Genomic DNA, 16,374 nt, shown 5'->3' with positions numbered 1-16,374 from the left:
CCGTTTGCCTCATAGTGAAGCACCACTCTGAGACATGGAGGTTCTCCTAGTTGATTGGGGAATAAAATGAAATCAATAAATTTGCAATAGTTTTCTTAACACAATACAAGGCCTTTGGGTGCAGTATAAGACTGGGCTATCTGCACTGTTTATCTGCTTGTAACAAGTAGCCCAATGGCTAAGAATTCTCAGAGACAGCATTATGTTTGGATTCGATAAGATGGAACTTGTCTCAATTATAGTACCTGTATACTTTCCAATGAGCCTAATTTACTTCAGGGATTAAATATTTGTTAGTATTTATTGAAAATTTAACCTAATGCCAGGATCTTAAGAGAAGCAAAAGAATAAGAGAGTAATATGATCATTTTTATTGCTTTCTATATTGGCCTTGCAATTATAAAACAAAATATTTTTTAAAATACAAGATGAGATATCAAGTTTTCTAAAATGTCTCATGTTTGGCCAAATATCTAAGCATACATGAATAGATAGTAACCAGATATTAAAGTTTGGAAGCCACAGATATTAATACTGACTTCTCGGGACACCTTTACTCACTAAAAAAAACCAACATAGCATATACTCTTTGCCCCATTGGAAGATTAGATAAGGACTTGTTCATCATTCAGGAAGGTTAGCAACTACATAGCAATAGCTATTAGGAAAAACTCTCTAATTACATTATCAGGCAACAACAATGGTTTCCCTTGCCTAGGAAACTATCTTAGTGACACGATACAAAGGTAAATAATATTCTATGCAGAAGTATATGTTGGGAACAGATAATAGATATAATTGAACTATGTCCAACTTGAGACTCCCATGCAGGTCAAGTAAATGATCTACAACAATTTTATTTTAAGTTCAAGAAAGACCAATAAACTACAACCTGAAATTCCCAGAAAAAAAAATCACAAAAACTAAGAAAAGACCTAACCTAAAACATAGTAGATGTTTAATATATTTGAATAGGCAACAAAATTTAATTCATGAAATTAATTGCTAAAATATATTTATAAACTATTATAAAATTGCTTAAATTTCTTAAGACAGACTCCCACCTCATAACTTGCAGCTGTCCTAGAACTAACTGTCCAGCCTAGGCTCAGATTGAACCCATGAAAACTTTCCTGTCTCTATCTCCCAGGTTCTCAGATTATAGGTGTTCACTATCATGTCTGAAAAATTTGCTTAAAATTCTTAATAAAAGTTTATTGACAGAATAATAAATTAGATGGTTGTGTTTATTTCATCAAGACAAAGCCATCAAATACTAATCATTACAGCTATCAATAGTTCCCCCACCTATGGCCTTTATTTGCCTCTCACTAAACTAGTAACTAAATCTGGTGCTAACAATATAACTAACTAAAATCAAGCTAGTTAATTGAATTATTTTAAATAAATGATTCTGGCCTAACTCTCTCAAAATGTAAATGTACAACTTCCCAAAGCTGATCACCAAAAGCCATTAGACTTATTCCACTAACTCAGTACCTACCCAGTGTCAAAATGGTGACATGAACATCAACATTCGATGGATCACCTATGTATTTGGCATACATGTTACCAAGTGTTTGGTTAATTAACAATGCCCAGATACAAAGGCAGAAAAACACGTTCTTTCTCTAGTCATAACTTTTAATAGATGTAGTAATCTTAATTAGGGTTTTCTTTGCTTGGGTATCTACATGCATGAAAGCAGAGGAGAGTGGACCAGTGGCACCAATGGGTCTGTGAGATTAGCTTTCCCAACAAGTTATTCAGAGTAATATGAAAGTTCTGTCTCTTGCTAGAATGTTATATTTCTTATAATCTAATGGTAGAGGAAACAATCTGCTAATACCTGTTTACAGTAGCCCAGACACTTGATATCAATTTGTCAATTATCAGATACGTACTGCAGATCTCTCAAAGGCTTTGTCCTTTGAAGAGACCCACTATAATCAGGGAGACAAACAGTAGATCTATGAAATTTCAACTAGCAATATTAAGACTCATTCCAGTCCACATTACCAATGAGAAGCCAGGATCACCCTCAGTAATGTGCTGAGGCAGGACAGAGTCACAGCTGCCCTGAGGACTGGGTGATCCCAAAGGATGATACACAAGAAGTGTTTCTGAGCTGGCTTTAATGAATAAGATTCAGTCATGAAATAGCTTCTTCACTTAACAAAACTACCAGATTCAGAACATCAAGTCTTAAATGTAAAGGGTTTCTTCCCTTCCCTTCTGGACCTAAAACGGAATTGGTATTATTAAATAAAACCATGTCATAGCCAGGCAGTGGTGGTGCACACCTTTAATCCCAGCACTCAAGAGGCAGAGGCAGGATGATCTCTTTGAGTTCAAGGCCAACCTGGGCTACAGAGTGAGTTCCAGGAAAGGCACAAAGCTACACAGAGAAACCTTGTCTCAAAAAATAAACAAACAAACAAAAACATGTCCTTGATTACTTCTGGCTTATAACAAGTACTTTAGAAATTTATTTCAAGGCAAAAACATCATGAAAATACTGTATTCGTATACATACAAGGCTTAGATGTGGTTGGAAGACCCTTGTGCTGTTCTTTAGCAAGAACCATCAGTAATCTCTTTTCTCTTTCTCTGAGAAATTGAATGCATAAAAACAGGAAATAGATCCACTTCCTGTCAGAGATAATGGCTCACACTTAAAACATACCACAGAGAATCTCTCCTGAAAGACTAATGTAACCAGTTCATATCTGTAAATATAAATTGAGTAGAATGGAAACTTCAAGTGAGAAATGATTTCTTCAGTGTTATCTTCTAGCTTCAGGCTCCAACTTTACATATCAGTTTGGATTGCTAAAGTCCCTATTTGGTTATTTGTGTAAGACCATTCTACTTATTTCCAAAGTAAATGCAAAGCTTTGTTAAAGAAGTAGCTATATAAATAATGTCCATTCAATGTTTTGGGAGTCGTCAATTGCTTGCTCTTGTTTGGTGTTGAAGTCATGTTTTGTTTAAGTGCATCACAGCCAAGTTTAAAAACCAGGTGTGTGGTTCGTGTCTTTATCCATAGAGATATATTTTTGTTTGGACCAAATGACATCATAGTTGAAAATAACATGCCCTGATTTTTCCTGATGCATGCAGCTCCTCCAAAGTTTAATAGGATATGGCCGAATATTTCTTCCCTTGAGGTTTCTAATCCAAAACAAGGTAGGAGCGTCTAAAATTCCTGCTGACAGAAAAATCCCATGTTTGGGGAAAAAAATCCTACATACCATCTTAACACTAAATAGAGCACTACCATGAATGCCTTATCTTTGAACAAATCATAATTTGGATCTTTTTTTCCTAATATGAAGATTGTCCAGCCAATGTTGCAGTATAGGTGGGGTGGGCGGGAGGAGACAGCACAGAAGTTATAAGTCTTGAACAAATTTACATTGACAGGCTCCCAAGAAAAGCCTAGAGTTAGGTTGTCATCACAGCATGGGTGTAAAAATTAAAAGTTGACAGGCACCAGGAACTCCTTCCTTCCCTTTTCACTTTTCTTAAGTAACCCATAGGTGCTTCCGTTGTTTTGAGGGTCAGGATAGATTAAGGCAGCACTGAATCTCCCAGAAGGTCTGCTTTCTTTTACTGTTGCTCTGTATTGATTTTGAAAACTTTAGTGTTCTCTCTCTCTCTCTCTCTCTCTCTCTCTCTCTCTCTCTCTCTCTCTCCTCTCCTCTCCTCTCCTCTCCCTCTTTCTTCCTCCCTTCCTCCCTCCCTCACCTCCCTTCCTCTCTCACATATCTACAATGATGAATACATACATGTTCTAATAAATTTTCTTGATAGGATTATCCCTCCATCTCCTTTACCAATGAACATTCATGTTTTTATTATTGGCTTAAAAAAACATACCTGACTTCTGTCTGTTCTAAGAACAGTAATTATTTTATGGCTAATGACATCATGAGGAAGAAAGGAAGGAAACAAGGAAGGAGAGAAGAAGGGGAAGGAAGGAAGGAAGGAAAGAAGGAGAGAAAGAAGGGGAAAGGAACGGAAGGGAAGGAAGGAGAGAAGGGAAGGAGGGAGAAGTAGAGAGAAGGGGAAGCAGGAAAATGGGACAGAGGAAACTGACAGTAGGATTATGTAGAAATAGAACTTTTCAAATGGATGATGAACTCCTTAAGTTGCAGGGTAGTGTTAGATTCACACTGACATCTCGCCTGTATGTGCATGCTTTTGTATATAAATAGGCGCTTATCTCAAATAGAAAGCAGTGTTCTTTTGCCTTCTTTCTCCAAAAATAAAACACTCATCACTGACTTCTGCCTTCCTTAGTTATAGACAGGATGTTCCTTTTGAACTCTAATGAATACAGATGGAGGAGGAAATGAGCAAAAGGAGGAACCAGGAAATAGCTACTAAGCAAAACAAAATATATTAGCAATTTGTTGAGGAGTCAAATTGGAAGGGCTGCATTTTCAGTCCACTATCAGTGATGAAATTGAGACTGTCCTAGATACATATATTACTAGCAAATAGAATTACCTTAATCATCTGCTCTAAATGAATTTCTTCAAGTTTCTGGGTACATATGTGGAAAAAAAAATACAGATCAAGCTCCTCCCTGTTAATATAATTCTCTGAGGAAAAGGCGGGGGTAGTGGGTTTTTTCCTTGGCATGTTCCCTGAGAGTATCTTTGAAATGTCACATAGTATTTTCCACTGAATTCAGAAGTGCAACAAATATGTAAGAAAGCACCTGAGGCTTGGTACTTCTCCACACTGAGTTTTGATTCAAGTGAGACTAAGCTTTGTTCAAATCCTGAAATGGACCCATTTGATCATTTTGCTATGTTTTTGGTGTCTTGGGACCAAAACTTTCAGAACTGTCATTAGAGAAGGCCAGTTGTACCTTTTGGATTCAGATAAGGAGCTCAGATGAATCTGGTTTAAAATGTAATGAGGCTAGATTAAGAGCTTAAACTTGAAATACTAGAGAAAGGCACTCTGTCTAGCAGAGGCCATTTTTGTGGAACTATAATTTTTCTTGCCAACATCTACAAAGACCTTCAGCCTCTATTCTGTTTTTTGTTATTTACCCAAGCAGCTCATCATGAATAATTGGAAAAGAAACAGCAAGCTTCCTTAGGAAGACAACCCTGTCATTAACAAAGTACACAGCACAAATGCAATAAACACCGAGGGGAAAAAAAACCCACATTTTTTAGAGAGATCCATGCCTCTGAACAACTGAACAGTTGACCACGTGGCTTTGAACTGACATCTAGAGAGTTCAACAACAACAAATAGTTTAGCTGGCTCATATGTAGAGAGACAGAGAGAGATGATAAACTGAGGCATTGATATTGTTCATTATCCCCAACAATACAATGGCTACTTGTGAAGCCACACATTCAGGGATCCTAACATACATGTTTGCTCACTGGACTCTTGATTTAAATGCTGTTTCTCCTTCCCCCTAAAAAGTATGCTTCTAAACTTTATTACTAACAACAGTGTTGAACCATTTTCAGACAAATAGATGCCTTCCTTGTAATTGCAACAGATTTCCAGGAAGAAAATATATGAATAGTCTCTTCACTTAGGGCTCCACAGAATGGGTTGGTAATAAGGTATTAATTACAGTTTGAACGTTTCACTGTTTCTAATTTGCTGTTCATTTTTTTAAACCTATGCAGTTGCTCCCAAATTAGCTTTGTCAACAGTTTCTTCTGTTCAAGTTGCAAACCACAAGCGAGGTAGGAATTCTTGGATTCATACAGTGATCTCATGGTGTTATGTGTTGTGAAACATTGCACTGTATGAATCTGGAATATCTGTGAAGTGTACCCATCAGCTTATCGGTGAGGCATGTTGACTGATCCCAGCCAATGCATCAGTGAGGACTGAGAATGTTATGTATATGAAAAATCTCTCTCAGAGATTCAGCTGCACTTAAAGATGCTGCAAGTTTTGTTTTCTGAAAAACTAATATATGAGTAGGAACTACAACAGTTTAGTTTCTTGGGTAGATCAGGAACTTGAGCATAACACTTATGCTCCTTTGTGTTGAAAATAAGAAAAGCCACTGGCAGTGGGTCTCAATGGTGCTTTGTATGAAGCCAAAAGGGCAGAATCTTTATATGGTGCCCATTTCACTTTTTGACAAAAGAAATGCCTTAGAGTTTATGATTCCAAACATGGTTTCTAATGAATGTGAAAAAATATCCATGAAGATCTGGTCTTGATTAAGTATTGATCATGTTCTGAAATAATAGTCCTGTCACTTTCCTTCAATTATAATGGGCAGTAGCTCATCTATAAGTCCTGAATGGCCCACTCCAGCTAGCATCTGTCATTCACAGAATGAAGATTTTTTTCAGGAAACATGAAGATCCTTTTTTAATTTCTTCACCAATTTCCTTTAAATGTCCTCTGTAACAGGTGTGTTTTGTTTTCCAGTCTTCGCTGTTGGGCATATGTCTTCCTCGTTTCTTATTTTATTTTCCATGAAACATCTCTTAACAAAATCTGAACGTGGTTTAATCTTCTTGGTAAAATACCAGGAGAGCTTTCTTCTACTGTTTTTAAAGTTGCAGTCTGAATTTATATTTGAAGCATATAGGGAAAAGGAGAAAGTTGACCAGCAGATGGGAAAAGGGAAAATGATAGTGTTTAAATTATATCTTCATGCCTCAAGATACACTTTGAATTGGGAATATTGAGGGTGCTCTTTGGAGGGAAATCCATCCAGGCTGAAAATTTGAGAAAATAAGTAGGAACCAACCTGCTGTAGGTTCAGAATATCAGAAGTTGATCTGGGCTCATGATTTATAAGACAGCAGTCATTACAGGTATGGTAGAAAGCTTCCCCATCCATGATATGCAAATCTATGGAATGGAACCAAAGAACTAAAGGAGAAAGGAGACAGAGGGAACTGATGCCGTTTTATTCACTTTTGCACTTAATATACAAAAAGCCTCTTGATATGAGTTCAACTCTGTATCCTCTAGTTTGTTGAGGTCAGAGCACTAATTAGTGGCAAACACATTCCAGAAGCATGAAGAAACCAACTAATAGAGATGTGTCATTAAAAATGTGTAGAAGATGCTCAGTAGCTGTATAAGGAGGCAAGACAGAGTGGAGTGAAGAAAAATTATTGCCACCTTGGGAAAGATCTCAGAGGAAGTGTCACACTGTTAGTTCAATGAAGGGAAAAGAAATCCCACAATTGTTACTCCATTGCCTTTTTTCTAAAGTGACTTTCCCAATTTCTTTCCATGTGAATACCTGAAATGAATTTTCAGCAGCTTTGGATTTGAATAGGCTTTCCTTGTTTGGAAAAATACACCTAGAGTGTATTTTGTTGTCATTGTTATAGTCGCATGGGTGATGTAATATTATAATTATGAAGATAATAAGGAAAAAAAGACAAAAAAGGGAAATGCAATCTGCTCTTCTTCCTGACATTATTTTTCTTCCAGTTGACTTTGTCTCCAACATTTTGCTTTCCTGCGGTTCTTATCTGCTGAGGTCTTCCACAGCCAGTTTCAGTCAGAAGAAACCTTGTGGAAAACTTCAGAGGGGTGTGGGCCTCAGTTGCCATGGAAAACCAACTATGAATGAGCTCTCTCCTCCTCTGAAGTAACTCTAGCCTGCCCTAATCCTAACTGGCCACAAATAAGTACTTCATTATCATAAGCACATTGCATGATGGAACATATACCATATATATTATAGCTCTAGACATAATTGTAGATGTAAATATCTTCTGAGTAGATCACTAATCCATGGTGGAAGACTTATTTGATTGTTGCACATTGGGATATTCTACTGTTTCTAAGATACTAGGGATGCTTCTGACTTTCCTACAGTGCAAGGCGGGACCAATTCAACAAAGTATTTGGCTCTGAGTGTCAATTACACTCATGCATGACTTGACCTCTTTCACTTTGCCTCCTCACATAAAGTGCCTGGTACGGGAGAATCTTGATAAATCTATTGCCTATGCTTGTCCCCTCACATCATGTACTCATGTATGTGTGCTTTAAAAACTTCAGCTCTGTTTACAGAAGTAATAACACATGCCTGTTATATTATACATTACAATGTGATTTGAAATTTAAAAACATAAAGGCACAACAATTTGCAGAAACCTGCTTTTTTTCTTCTAAACTGGTCTGTACATAGATGTATTCACTCAGCTAATATAATCACTAACTCAGTTATATCTTATTTTGTGGTGCTGTTTTTCTAAACTGCTTAATGTGCAGGATATAGTCAGGCTCCCTTGGGATTTGAATGGTAGAAGAATAAATTTAAAGATAACTTTCCTCTGTGTTTTCTCTGTCTCATGAGGGAGGGTGCTTTGGGATCATCATTCACTCATTTACTTTCTCATTCAATAGAATTACTGAGTGATTAGCATATGCCAAACAATGCTTTAAGTTCTGTGGTTGTATCTGGGAACAAAGCAGACATGGTCTACACACATGTTTGTGCTGAATGTATAGTAAGACCTTTTTACAATGCAATTTTCAGATGTTATAAATGCCAAGAAAAAACATCAAAAAGGATTAAGAAATTGGAATATGAGAATGTCTAAATAGAGGGGCTCTTGTTTCAGATAAAGTGCTAAGAGAATTTTCTTTGACCTGGGATTTGACACAGGTGGGAAAATAAGTACTGAATAATGTTTGAGGAGATGTCTGGAGAGGAGTCTGTCGAGCTGACAGACAATGCAGTCACTGAGCTGTGCTTGGTGTGTTTTAAAAGCCCTGAGAAAGGGTCCTGCAACAAGTGAGGAAGGGAGTGGGAAGAGGAAGGAAGTCAAGGTCCAGTAAATTTGAGAATCAGGGAACTTTCTTTTGCGAATGAGACGGGAAACCATTAGGACTGTGAGGAGTGGGGTAGCCTGGTCTTTTATGAGTTTTCATTGAGTCATTTCCACTGCCTGAAAGAGCACCTTAGAGATGATGACAATAATGAGGGTGGTGATATCTGAGCTAAGCATGAGATAGCAGAGATGGTGGTAAGAGGTCAGCTTTGTCACAAATATAAAAGCATAGCCAGGTGGATCAATTCATCAATTGGTTGCAGGGAAAGAAAAAGAAAAAAAAAAAAAAGAAGTACCAAGGACAACCCTGGGATTTCAACCTAAACAGTGGATGTAGTTGGAGGGATGTAGTTGTTACTTCTTAAGATGGAGCCATCTGCTAAGCAGCAAGGTTAGGAAGGAACTCCAACAGCTCAGTTTCAAACATCTTAAAGTTAAGATGTTAGTTAAATGTCCTAGAGAAAGCTGTTGAGTGCAAGATATGCATATGAGTGGACTTGGTTCAGGGTGGAAAATAGTATTTTAGAGTGTTCTACATATAGATGGTTTTAAAGTCTACATATAGATATGTTTCTAACACTTAAAAAATATCAATGGTGCCTCTAAAGTCCATAAAGCTCCAAGGACTTCAACTCTGAGACATTTAAAGTGTGAAGACAAAAAGCAAATGTATAAAAATAACCACAAAAACAATGGGTGTGGAAGGAGGAGATCCAACATAGAGTGGTAACCAGAGGTCTTTTTGGGAAGGACTGCCAGGTAACCCAGAGGACTCAACTATAGTGAACGAGTATAAACTTCAATGAAACTTATTTCACAACAGTTGGGAAATATATTCCCAGCCATGTGTGGCTGTTGACATTTCAGCATGGTAAGGTAGATAATTTGATTTAATCATTAAGATGTTTTCCCAGGATATTGAGTGGGAGAGAGGCTTTATAGAAGAAAGTGAGATTCTAAGAAGGTACCATATATTCTATGATTCACAAGAAAAAAAAGAAGATGTGGTAGGCCAGTGACTTGAAGAACTAAGGAATTACGAAACAGTTAATATCATGTCTTGGGACTTTTAATACAACAGTACAACTCAAATTGTATCATTAGAGATTATTCATGGACTCTGCTTGAGTAGGAAAAGATAGTAAAGGATGGTAAATTCATAGATCCCTGAAAAATAATAGGACAGTATAATAATAATATATGTTATTCTTTTTGTATAATTTTATAAAATTTATTTTAAAAATATTTACAAATAAATTAAAATATCACACAACTAAATTAACAAGACCCAAATTCTATACAACTTAATGAACTCACATAGTTATAATTGATATATGTATATGAAGTATTTTATTTATATATTATTCCAGTGTCTTCCAAGTCACTTCGAAATTCTCTTTTAATTTTATATTCTCAAATATATCATTGCCAGAGAAGGTAGCTTTATCAAGATCTCAGAACCAGTCTAGAAAAGTCTTTTAAAAAAATCAAGCTATCATTAGTCTACTTCCTAGAATATCTTTTATTTTTAATATCCACTTATCTTTGGAAATATGTTTATAATAGTACATGTGTAGCAGATTATGGTTTCTTAAATAACTATTATCAACTCTCCTACAAAATTAATAACTTGATTTTCAAACAGAACTCACAAATAGTGCCATCACATAGATGGAGGTATTGTGGGTTGGGTAACTTGTTTCCAAAGTAATTCACTTCAAGATGTGTAACTTGATTGTTATTGGTAGTATTGTAACTGATGGGGCATTTCTTACCTACACAATAGATTTCTATCCTTTCATTCTCAGGCTGAAGTTCGAAAGCCTTTTTCTCTCAGTCCTTTTCTTCCTCCTGTTTTCATCCACAGCCGTAGTCTGTACACATCTATATAAATAATCTTTAGTAAAGGAAGCCAAATGGCTTCCAGATTCCTGCCTTGTTATTGCTTCTTTTTTAAGCAACTAGATTCAACGAGTTACTGATGTTGACATGGCTCTCTTCTACTTTTCATCACCTCCGGTGTTGTGTCCTCCTCTTCTTCTAGCCAAACTGGATTTCTTTCCATCAGGATCTTGACCTTGATCCCAATGTCTATTGGAGGAAGCAAATCTCAGATCAATGAATCAATACTGTTCTGATAAGTGGAAGCACAGTAAATATAGTATAAATGATATATGCATATGTATATATGTATATGTCACCTCTCTTTTCTTTATCTTAATTTATATATTCATTTTTACTCTGATCATTAAAGTGTTATATTTCTTAAAAAGATTTATGTAAATTAAAAAATATATTAACACCTGTAAGAGTCCTGAGGCTATTTCAATAAAATACTGAATGTATGAAAGAATGAAAGAATGGGTTCAAATAGTAACTTTATTCAGCTTCCTTATTGGGTAAAAGAAAAGATAAGACAATATGAGATGAGTATTTACAGAAAACACCATTTGCAAAATCATAGCTCACTTTCCTTATAAATACCAGCTGGGCAAATCCCTGTATTTTGATTCCCACAGAACTGTCCCTCCCAATTTTATGAGTTACTAAACAGTTATTTATGCCAATGAAGGCATTGTCTTTGTCATTTCTTCTTAAAGGTTTAATTAGATTCAAGTAATTTTTTTGTGTTTGTTGAGATGCAAAAGAGAAAAATCTAATGGCTCTCCACTCCCCACCAGCTCCCATCCTCTTCATGTCTCTATAGTTCATCCTGCAATCACTCCTATAGCCTCATGGGCATCTCTGACATTCTCTAAAGAAAAGGGAAAATAAATTTGAGGTACAGTTGGTCTCTGACTCCTCTTTGGTACTGGACATAGTAAGAAACTTGAGTGAAGGAAATTTTAAGTGTTTTTCCATAGGAATAATCTCCTTGTATTTTGTGTTTTCTATAACACATAATCATGTGTATTTGACATGAAAGAGACAAGATAGGCATATCCTCTTAGCATTGGAGAAAAAATTAAGAATTATGAACTTGCCATGATGTCTATAAAGCCCAACCTAAGTCTTAAACAAACAAAAAGAAAGAAAGGAAGGAAGAAAATAAGAAAGAGAAAAAGAGAAAGAAAGAGAGAGAGGAAGGAAGGAATGAAGGAAAGAAGGAAAGAAGAGAGGGAGGGAGGGAGGGAGGGAGGGAGAGAGAGAGAGAGAAAGAAAGAAAGAAAGAAAGAAAAAGAAAAGAAAGAAAGAAAGAAAGAAAGAAAGAAAGAAAGAAAGAAAGAAAAAGAAAAGAAAGTAGTGAGTCAAAAGGGCCGTGGGAATCAGCAGATCCACACACCTGCTGCTCATATGCTTCCCTCCCCCTTTTTAGGATTGCAAAGATGGAAGGAAAAATGATGCAAAGTCAGTAAAGTTTTTCATGTGCAAAATTAGACTTTGCATCAGTTGAAACTGAGCCTTCCCAAATTTTAAAAGGTGTACACCTGCAAATGCTTCTGTTCATCTTGTCTGCCAAGAATTAACAATCTTTAGTGGTGTTTGTCCGACCTTTCTATCTTGCTTGAAACAACCACTACTTTCATGCCGGTCACAACCACCTGTTGTTACCATGTGTTATGTCGGTTCCCATATATGTAATACCATTCTGCCATCCTTTCTCCACCCCTCATTTCACTCAAGCATGTAGCGTGCTATTTCTCTGCTGCTGTATACATTCTGTATACATTTCTGTTCTTCCTTGCAAGACTGTGAATGCTTCGGCCACTCCAATCGGTGCAGTTATATCGATCTGCTAAACACAGTCATTTGCGTGAGCTGTAAACACAACACTAGAGGGCAGCACTGTGAGTTATGCAGGCTGGGCTACTTCAGAAATGCTTCTGCACAGCTGGACGATGAGAATGTGTGCATAGGTCAGTTCCATTACGATTTCAGCTTTTGTTCTGTGCCTTTGGAGCTATGGGGATCTGTTTAGGGTGGAGAAGCTGTTGATCTGCAAAGAGCTGAGCCAGAATGAATATCATCCATGGAGCAAATATCCTTGAAGTAAATTGAAAATTCCTTTGCATTTGGATAAAGTCATATTTGGTGGGGGCGGGGGGTTAGAATTCGAATCCCAATATTGTTACAATAAAGATGATGTCATGAGAAATCATATTTAGGAAATGAAGAATATTCTAATTTTCTTTTTTCTTTCTTTACTTTTTTCTTTCTTCTTTTTGTCTTTTTATTTTTTGCATGAAATCTTAAAATCTGATAAATTTTGACCTGATTTAATTGCCTCAAATTGTACATTCAACCTTTAAAATGATAAGTAACTATTTTAGATATGAAACTTTGGGATAGAGGCCCACGCATAATTGATGATCTACAAGTATTGGTACATAAAAATGTTGCCATTAAAAACTGAAAGCTACTAGCAAGTTCTAATGCAGAAGTTTGCCTACCTTTTCCATCTACAGCAATGAAATTCCATTTATTAGATTTTTCTATTGTTCCCTAAAGGAAGAATAATTTCTCAAAACTTCTCCAGGTTGTAAATTGTTAGATTATAAAACAGATTAGCCCTAGAAAATAGGGTCCTGGGGTGGGAGATCCCTCCTCCATGACTAATTCTTCTCACCTGGAAAGGACCAGGTGTTGTTTCCTTTCAAAAAAGCTACTATAGAGGGAAATGACTCTGAGGAAAGGAGTCTGGAGGCAGGCATGATGGGGCATACTTGTTATCCGTACAAGTGGCAAGTGAATGCAAAAATAAAAATAAAAATAAAATCAGGATTATTAAGGCAGGCCTTGGCTACATAGTGAATGGAGACCAGCCTAGACTTCATGAGACCCTATCTCAAAAACAGTGGAGTGAAGAAGTCTCATAGAAAAACAATAAATGGAATTTCATGCTATAATTTCCACTAAAAATCGCAAATGTTTGAAGTGTGATGTCTGTTGCCACACCAGAAAGCATACAGGCCACTATTCTTAAAGACGAAGTTTTCCACAGAGACTAAATTCAGTAGAGATTATAAGTTGGAAAATTAGAGCATACAAAATGGAAACCAACAAGTGATCTTTTTATCAAAAAGGAAAAAAGAAAGTTTTTCAACTCAACTGTGTGTCTAGGATCCCTGTTTTCTGCCTGGGGTGTGACAGTCACAGAGATTCTTGCCAAGGATTAATTAGCTGTATGGTTATTGTGAATTTATTTGGACCAGGTATGCACAATACTGTTTATGTCTGCAGTATTTTCCATTTTTTTTCAAAGTGCTTCCTTATTTATTATCTGTGAATTAGTGGAGAAAGCAGTGGAGTTAGATGCTGGAGAGCTGGGTTCAAGTCCCAACTTGCTATTCCCTAGCTGTGTGCCTTAGGTAAGTTGTTTAAACCTCCTGGCTTCTTTGTAAGCAGGAGGACAGGAAACACTTGGTAAAGTATGCACTGACTTGCAACTTTAAACACAAAAATCTATTTCTTATTAACAAATCAGTAGGGTAAGTATTACCATAATGATTTTTCCTCTTTCATTCTTGGAAAAGAAATAAGATAGACTGACCCAACTTGCACACTCTTTGCAAAGAGCAACCTGACTCCATGGATTGCACACTCCCTCCTAACCACTCTGGCTCAGCTGGCAAAACTGGAGATGCCTAGATTTCACCTCTAGTATGCTTCTTGAAGCATGACAGCAGCCGTCCCACTGCTAACTAGGAACAGAAGTCCAATGCCTTCTTGACGCTTGGATTACAAAAACTTGAGGATATTAATAAAAACCAAAAGATGCACAGCTGCCTGTATTTTGAAGACAGAATATATTCTGCTGAATTCCACTTGTGAGAATATATAAATATCATGCTATAAATATAGAAAGAAAGGAAAAGGTAAAGTTAATAGGAACACTAGAATAAACCATAACCCATTTTTTAAATATAAAATACATGAAATTAAAGTGTTTCACATTTAAATACTTCAAATAAAGCAAAGCAAAAAGACCATACAGGGAAAGATTGAATATTTAATTTGTGAGGCCCTACTATAGCAATTGAGTACTAATTTGAATGCTGTTAGTACAGAAAGAACTAATGAAATTGAATGGATATTTGCTTAATTCATTCTCACTCATTGGGTACTAATCTCAGACACTTTGACCTCTATCTACATCATCTTTAAATTGAAAAAAAAAAAAAAAAACTTTTCCAAAAGATGCCTTGCAAATTCTTTAACAATTGGCAATGAAATTCACTATTCCAGCTGTGAGGGAATAGCTCACATCTCTGGTCCACCTAGGGTCTGCAAAGATGTTTTGAAGTCACTGGAAACAACACAAACATGCAGTGCAGCTGGCTACTTCATGCTTCCGCAGTGATCGCTGCTTTGTGGTTACTGTTGAATTTGCCCAGTTTTCACACAAATTCCAAACACAGTCATGTCTTCAGGGATACATGGCATTTCCCCATAGTGATGCAACAATTACATGAAAATGGCATCCTTGCTTGCTTCTGCTTCCTACAAACCTGAGCATTAAATGGGAAGCTAGAGGATGCATGGTTTCTGCCCTTGAGTAATCACTGTTAATAATTTCTCTAACAAGTTTTGCATCAGAAAGAAACACGGGCTCAGCAGTTGCCACAAAACATGTCTCAAAGTTATGATGCATTATTTTTAATTCTCCTTCAAACCCAGGATCAGGTAATCAGAGGTACCTTACACAGAACAAAGGAAACTCAAGATGATTTTAATTCCCATAAATAAATTGTAGTGTAATGCTTTAATTGAGCTGTGCAAAGTATTTCATGCTGTTTTGCAATCTGACAGCCCTGCATTTTATTTATTATTTTATGTAATAAAATATAAATCTCCATGGCCATCCTCATTACTCCATCTACCATTGAATAGAGCTTCCTAAGTCTGAAAAACTGAATTATTTGTGTGCAAGGTGGAGGAGGGAGAAGCTTACATATTTCTCCTTGCCATTTATTTTCATGAATAAGATTACATTTGCCATCTATCTTATAACAAACACTGGGACATACTATGGGTTAGGTGCTGGGAGTGTATTTTTAAATTTTGTTTAAAACCTATCTCATTGATCAATGTGAACTAACTGGAACAGCATGTGAATTCATGCTGCCCAAATGTAACTCTACTAACTGACTTAGAAAATATTGACACCTCACTGTCAATGTATACACTTTATGAAGTGAGAAATATTCCAGTATGACCTAGGCACAAGCTTAGTGACTACAAATGTACACACAAACAAACATTAAGAACCCACAAAAAAGATTTTAAACTACTCCTAGACACACATTAGAATAGAAGATGCCACCAGGCGGTGATGCACACGCCTTTAGTCCCAGAACTCATAGGCAGAGGAAGGCACATCTTTGTGAGTTCGAGGCCAGCCTAGTCTACAAAGCGAGTTCCAGGAAAGGCGCAAAACTACACAGAGAATCCCTATCTCGGAAAACAAAAACAAAAACAAAACAAAACAAAAAGATCACTTTAATACCTGATTATTTAAATACAAACCAAGCCAAGAAATGTTTTGGAATTTTGTTTTAGTTTCATACACACACACACACACACACACACACACACACACACACATACACACACACACCATTAGTTT

At 36.5% G+C, this 16,374-nt stretch overlaps 1 protein-coding gene across 8 annotated transcripts in view; it reads left to right on the top strand.

Moving 5' to 3' along the window:
- The window catches only part of Ntng1 (netrin G1), a 341,164-nt gene that overhangs the window by 275,109 nt on the left and 49,681 nt on the right, over nt 1–16,374 (top strand). For 2 of the 8 annotated variants that reach the window (XM_036189640.1, XM_036189644.1), the window contains exons 6-7: nt 3,124–3,189; nt 5,670–5,729. The exons of 2 other annotated variants lie outside the window; for them this stretch is intronic. In XM_036189640.1, the coding sequence (XP_036045533.1) occupies nt 3,124–3,189; nt 5,670–5,729 (126 nt within the window). Of the gene's footprint in view, nt 1–3,123; nt 3,190–5,669; nt 5,730–12,496; nt 12,665–16,374 lie in introns of all 8 variants that reach the window. 4 more of the 8 variants (XM_036189638.1, XM_036189639.1, XM_036189642.1 and 1 more) reach the window with 2 other exon arrangements.

The sequence above is a fragment of the Onychomys torridus genome, chromosome 6 (genome assembly GCF_903995425.1).
Source record: "Onychomys torridus chromosome 6, mOncTor1.1, whole genome shotgun sequence".
NCBI classification, from domain to species: domain Eukaryota; kingdom Metazoa; phylum Chordata; class Mammalia; order Rodentia; family Cricetidae; genus Onychomys; species Onychomys torridus.
The sequence above is the reverse complement of the archived record's forward strand: the minus strand, read 5'-3'. Positions and strand labels throughout refer to the sequence as shown.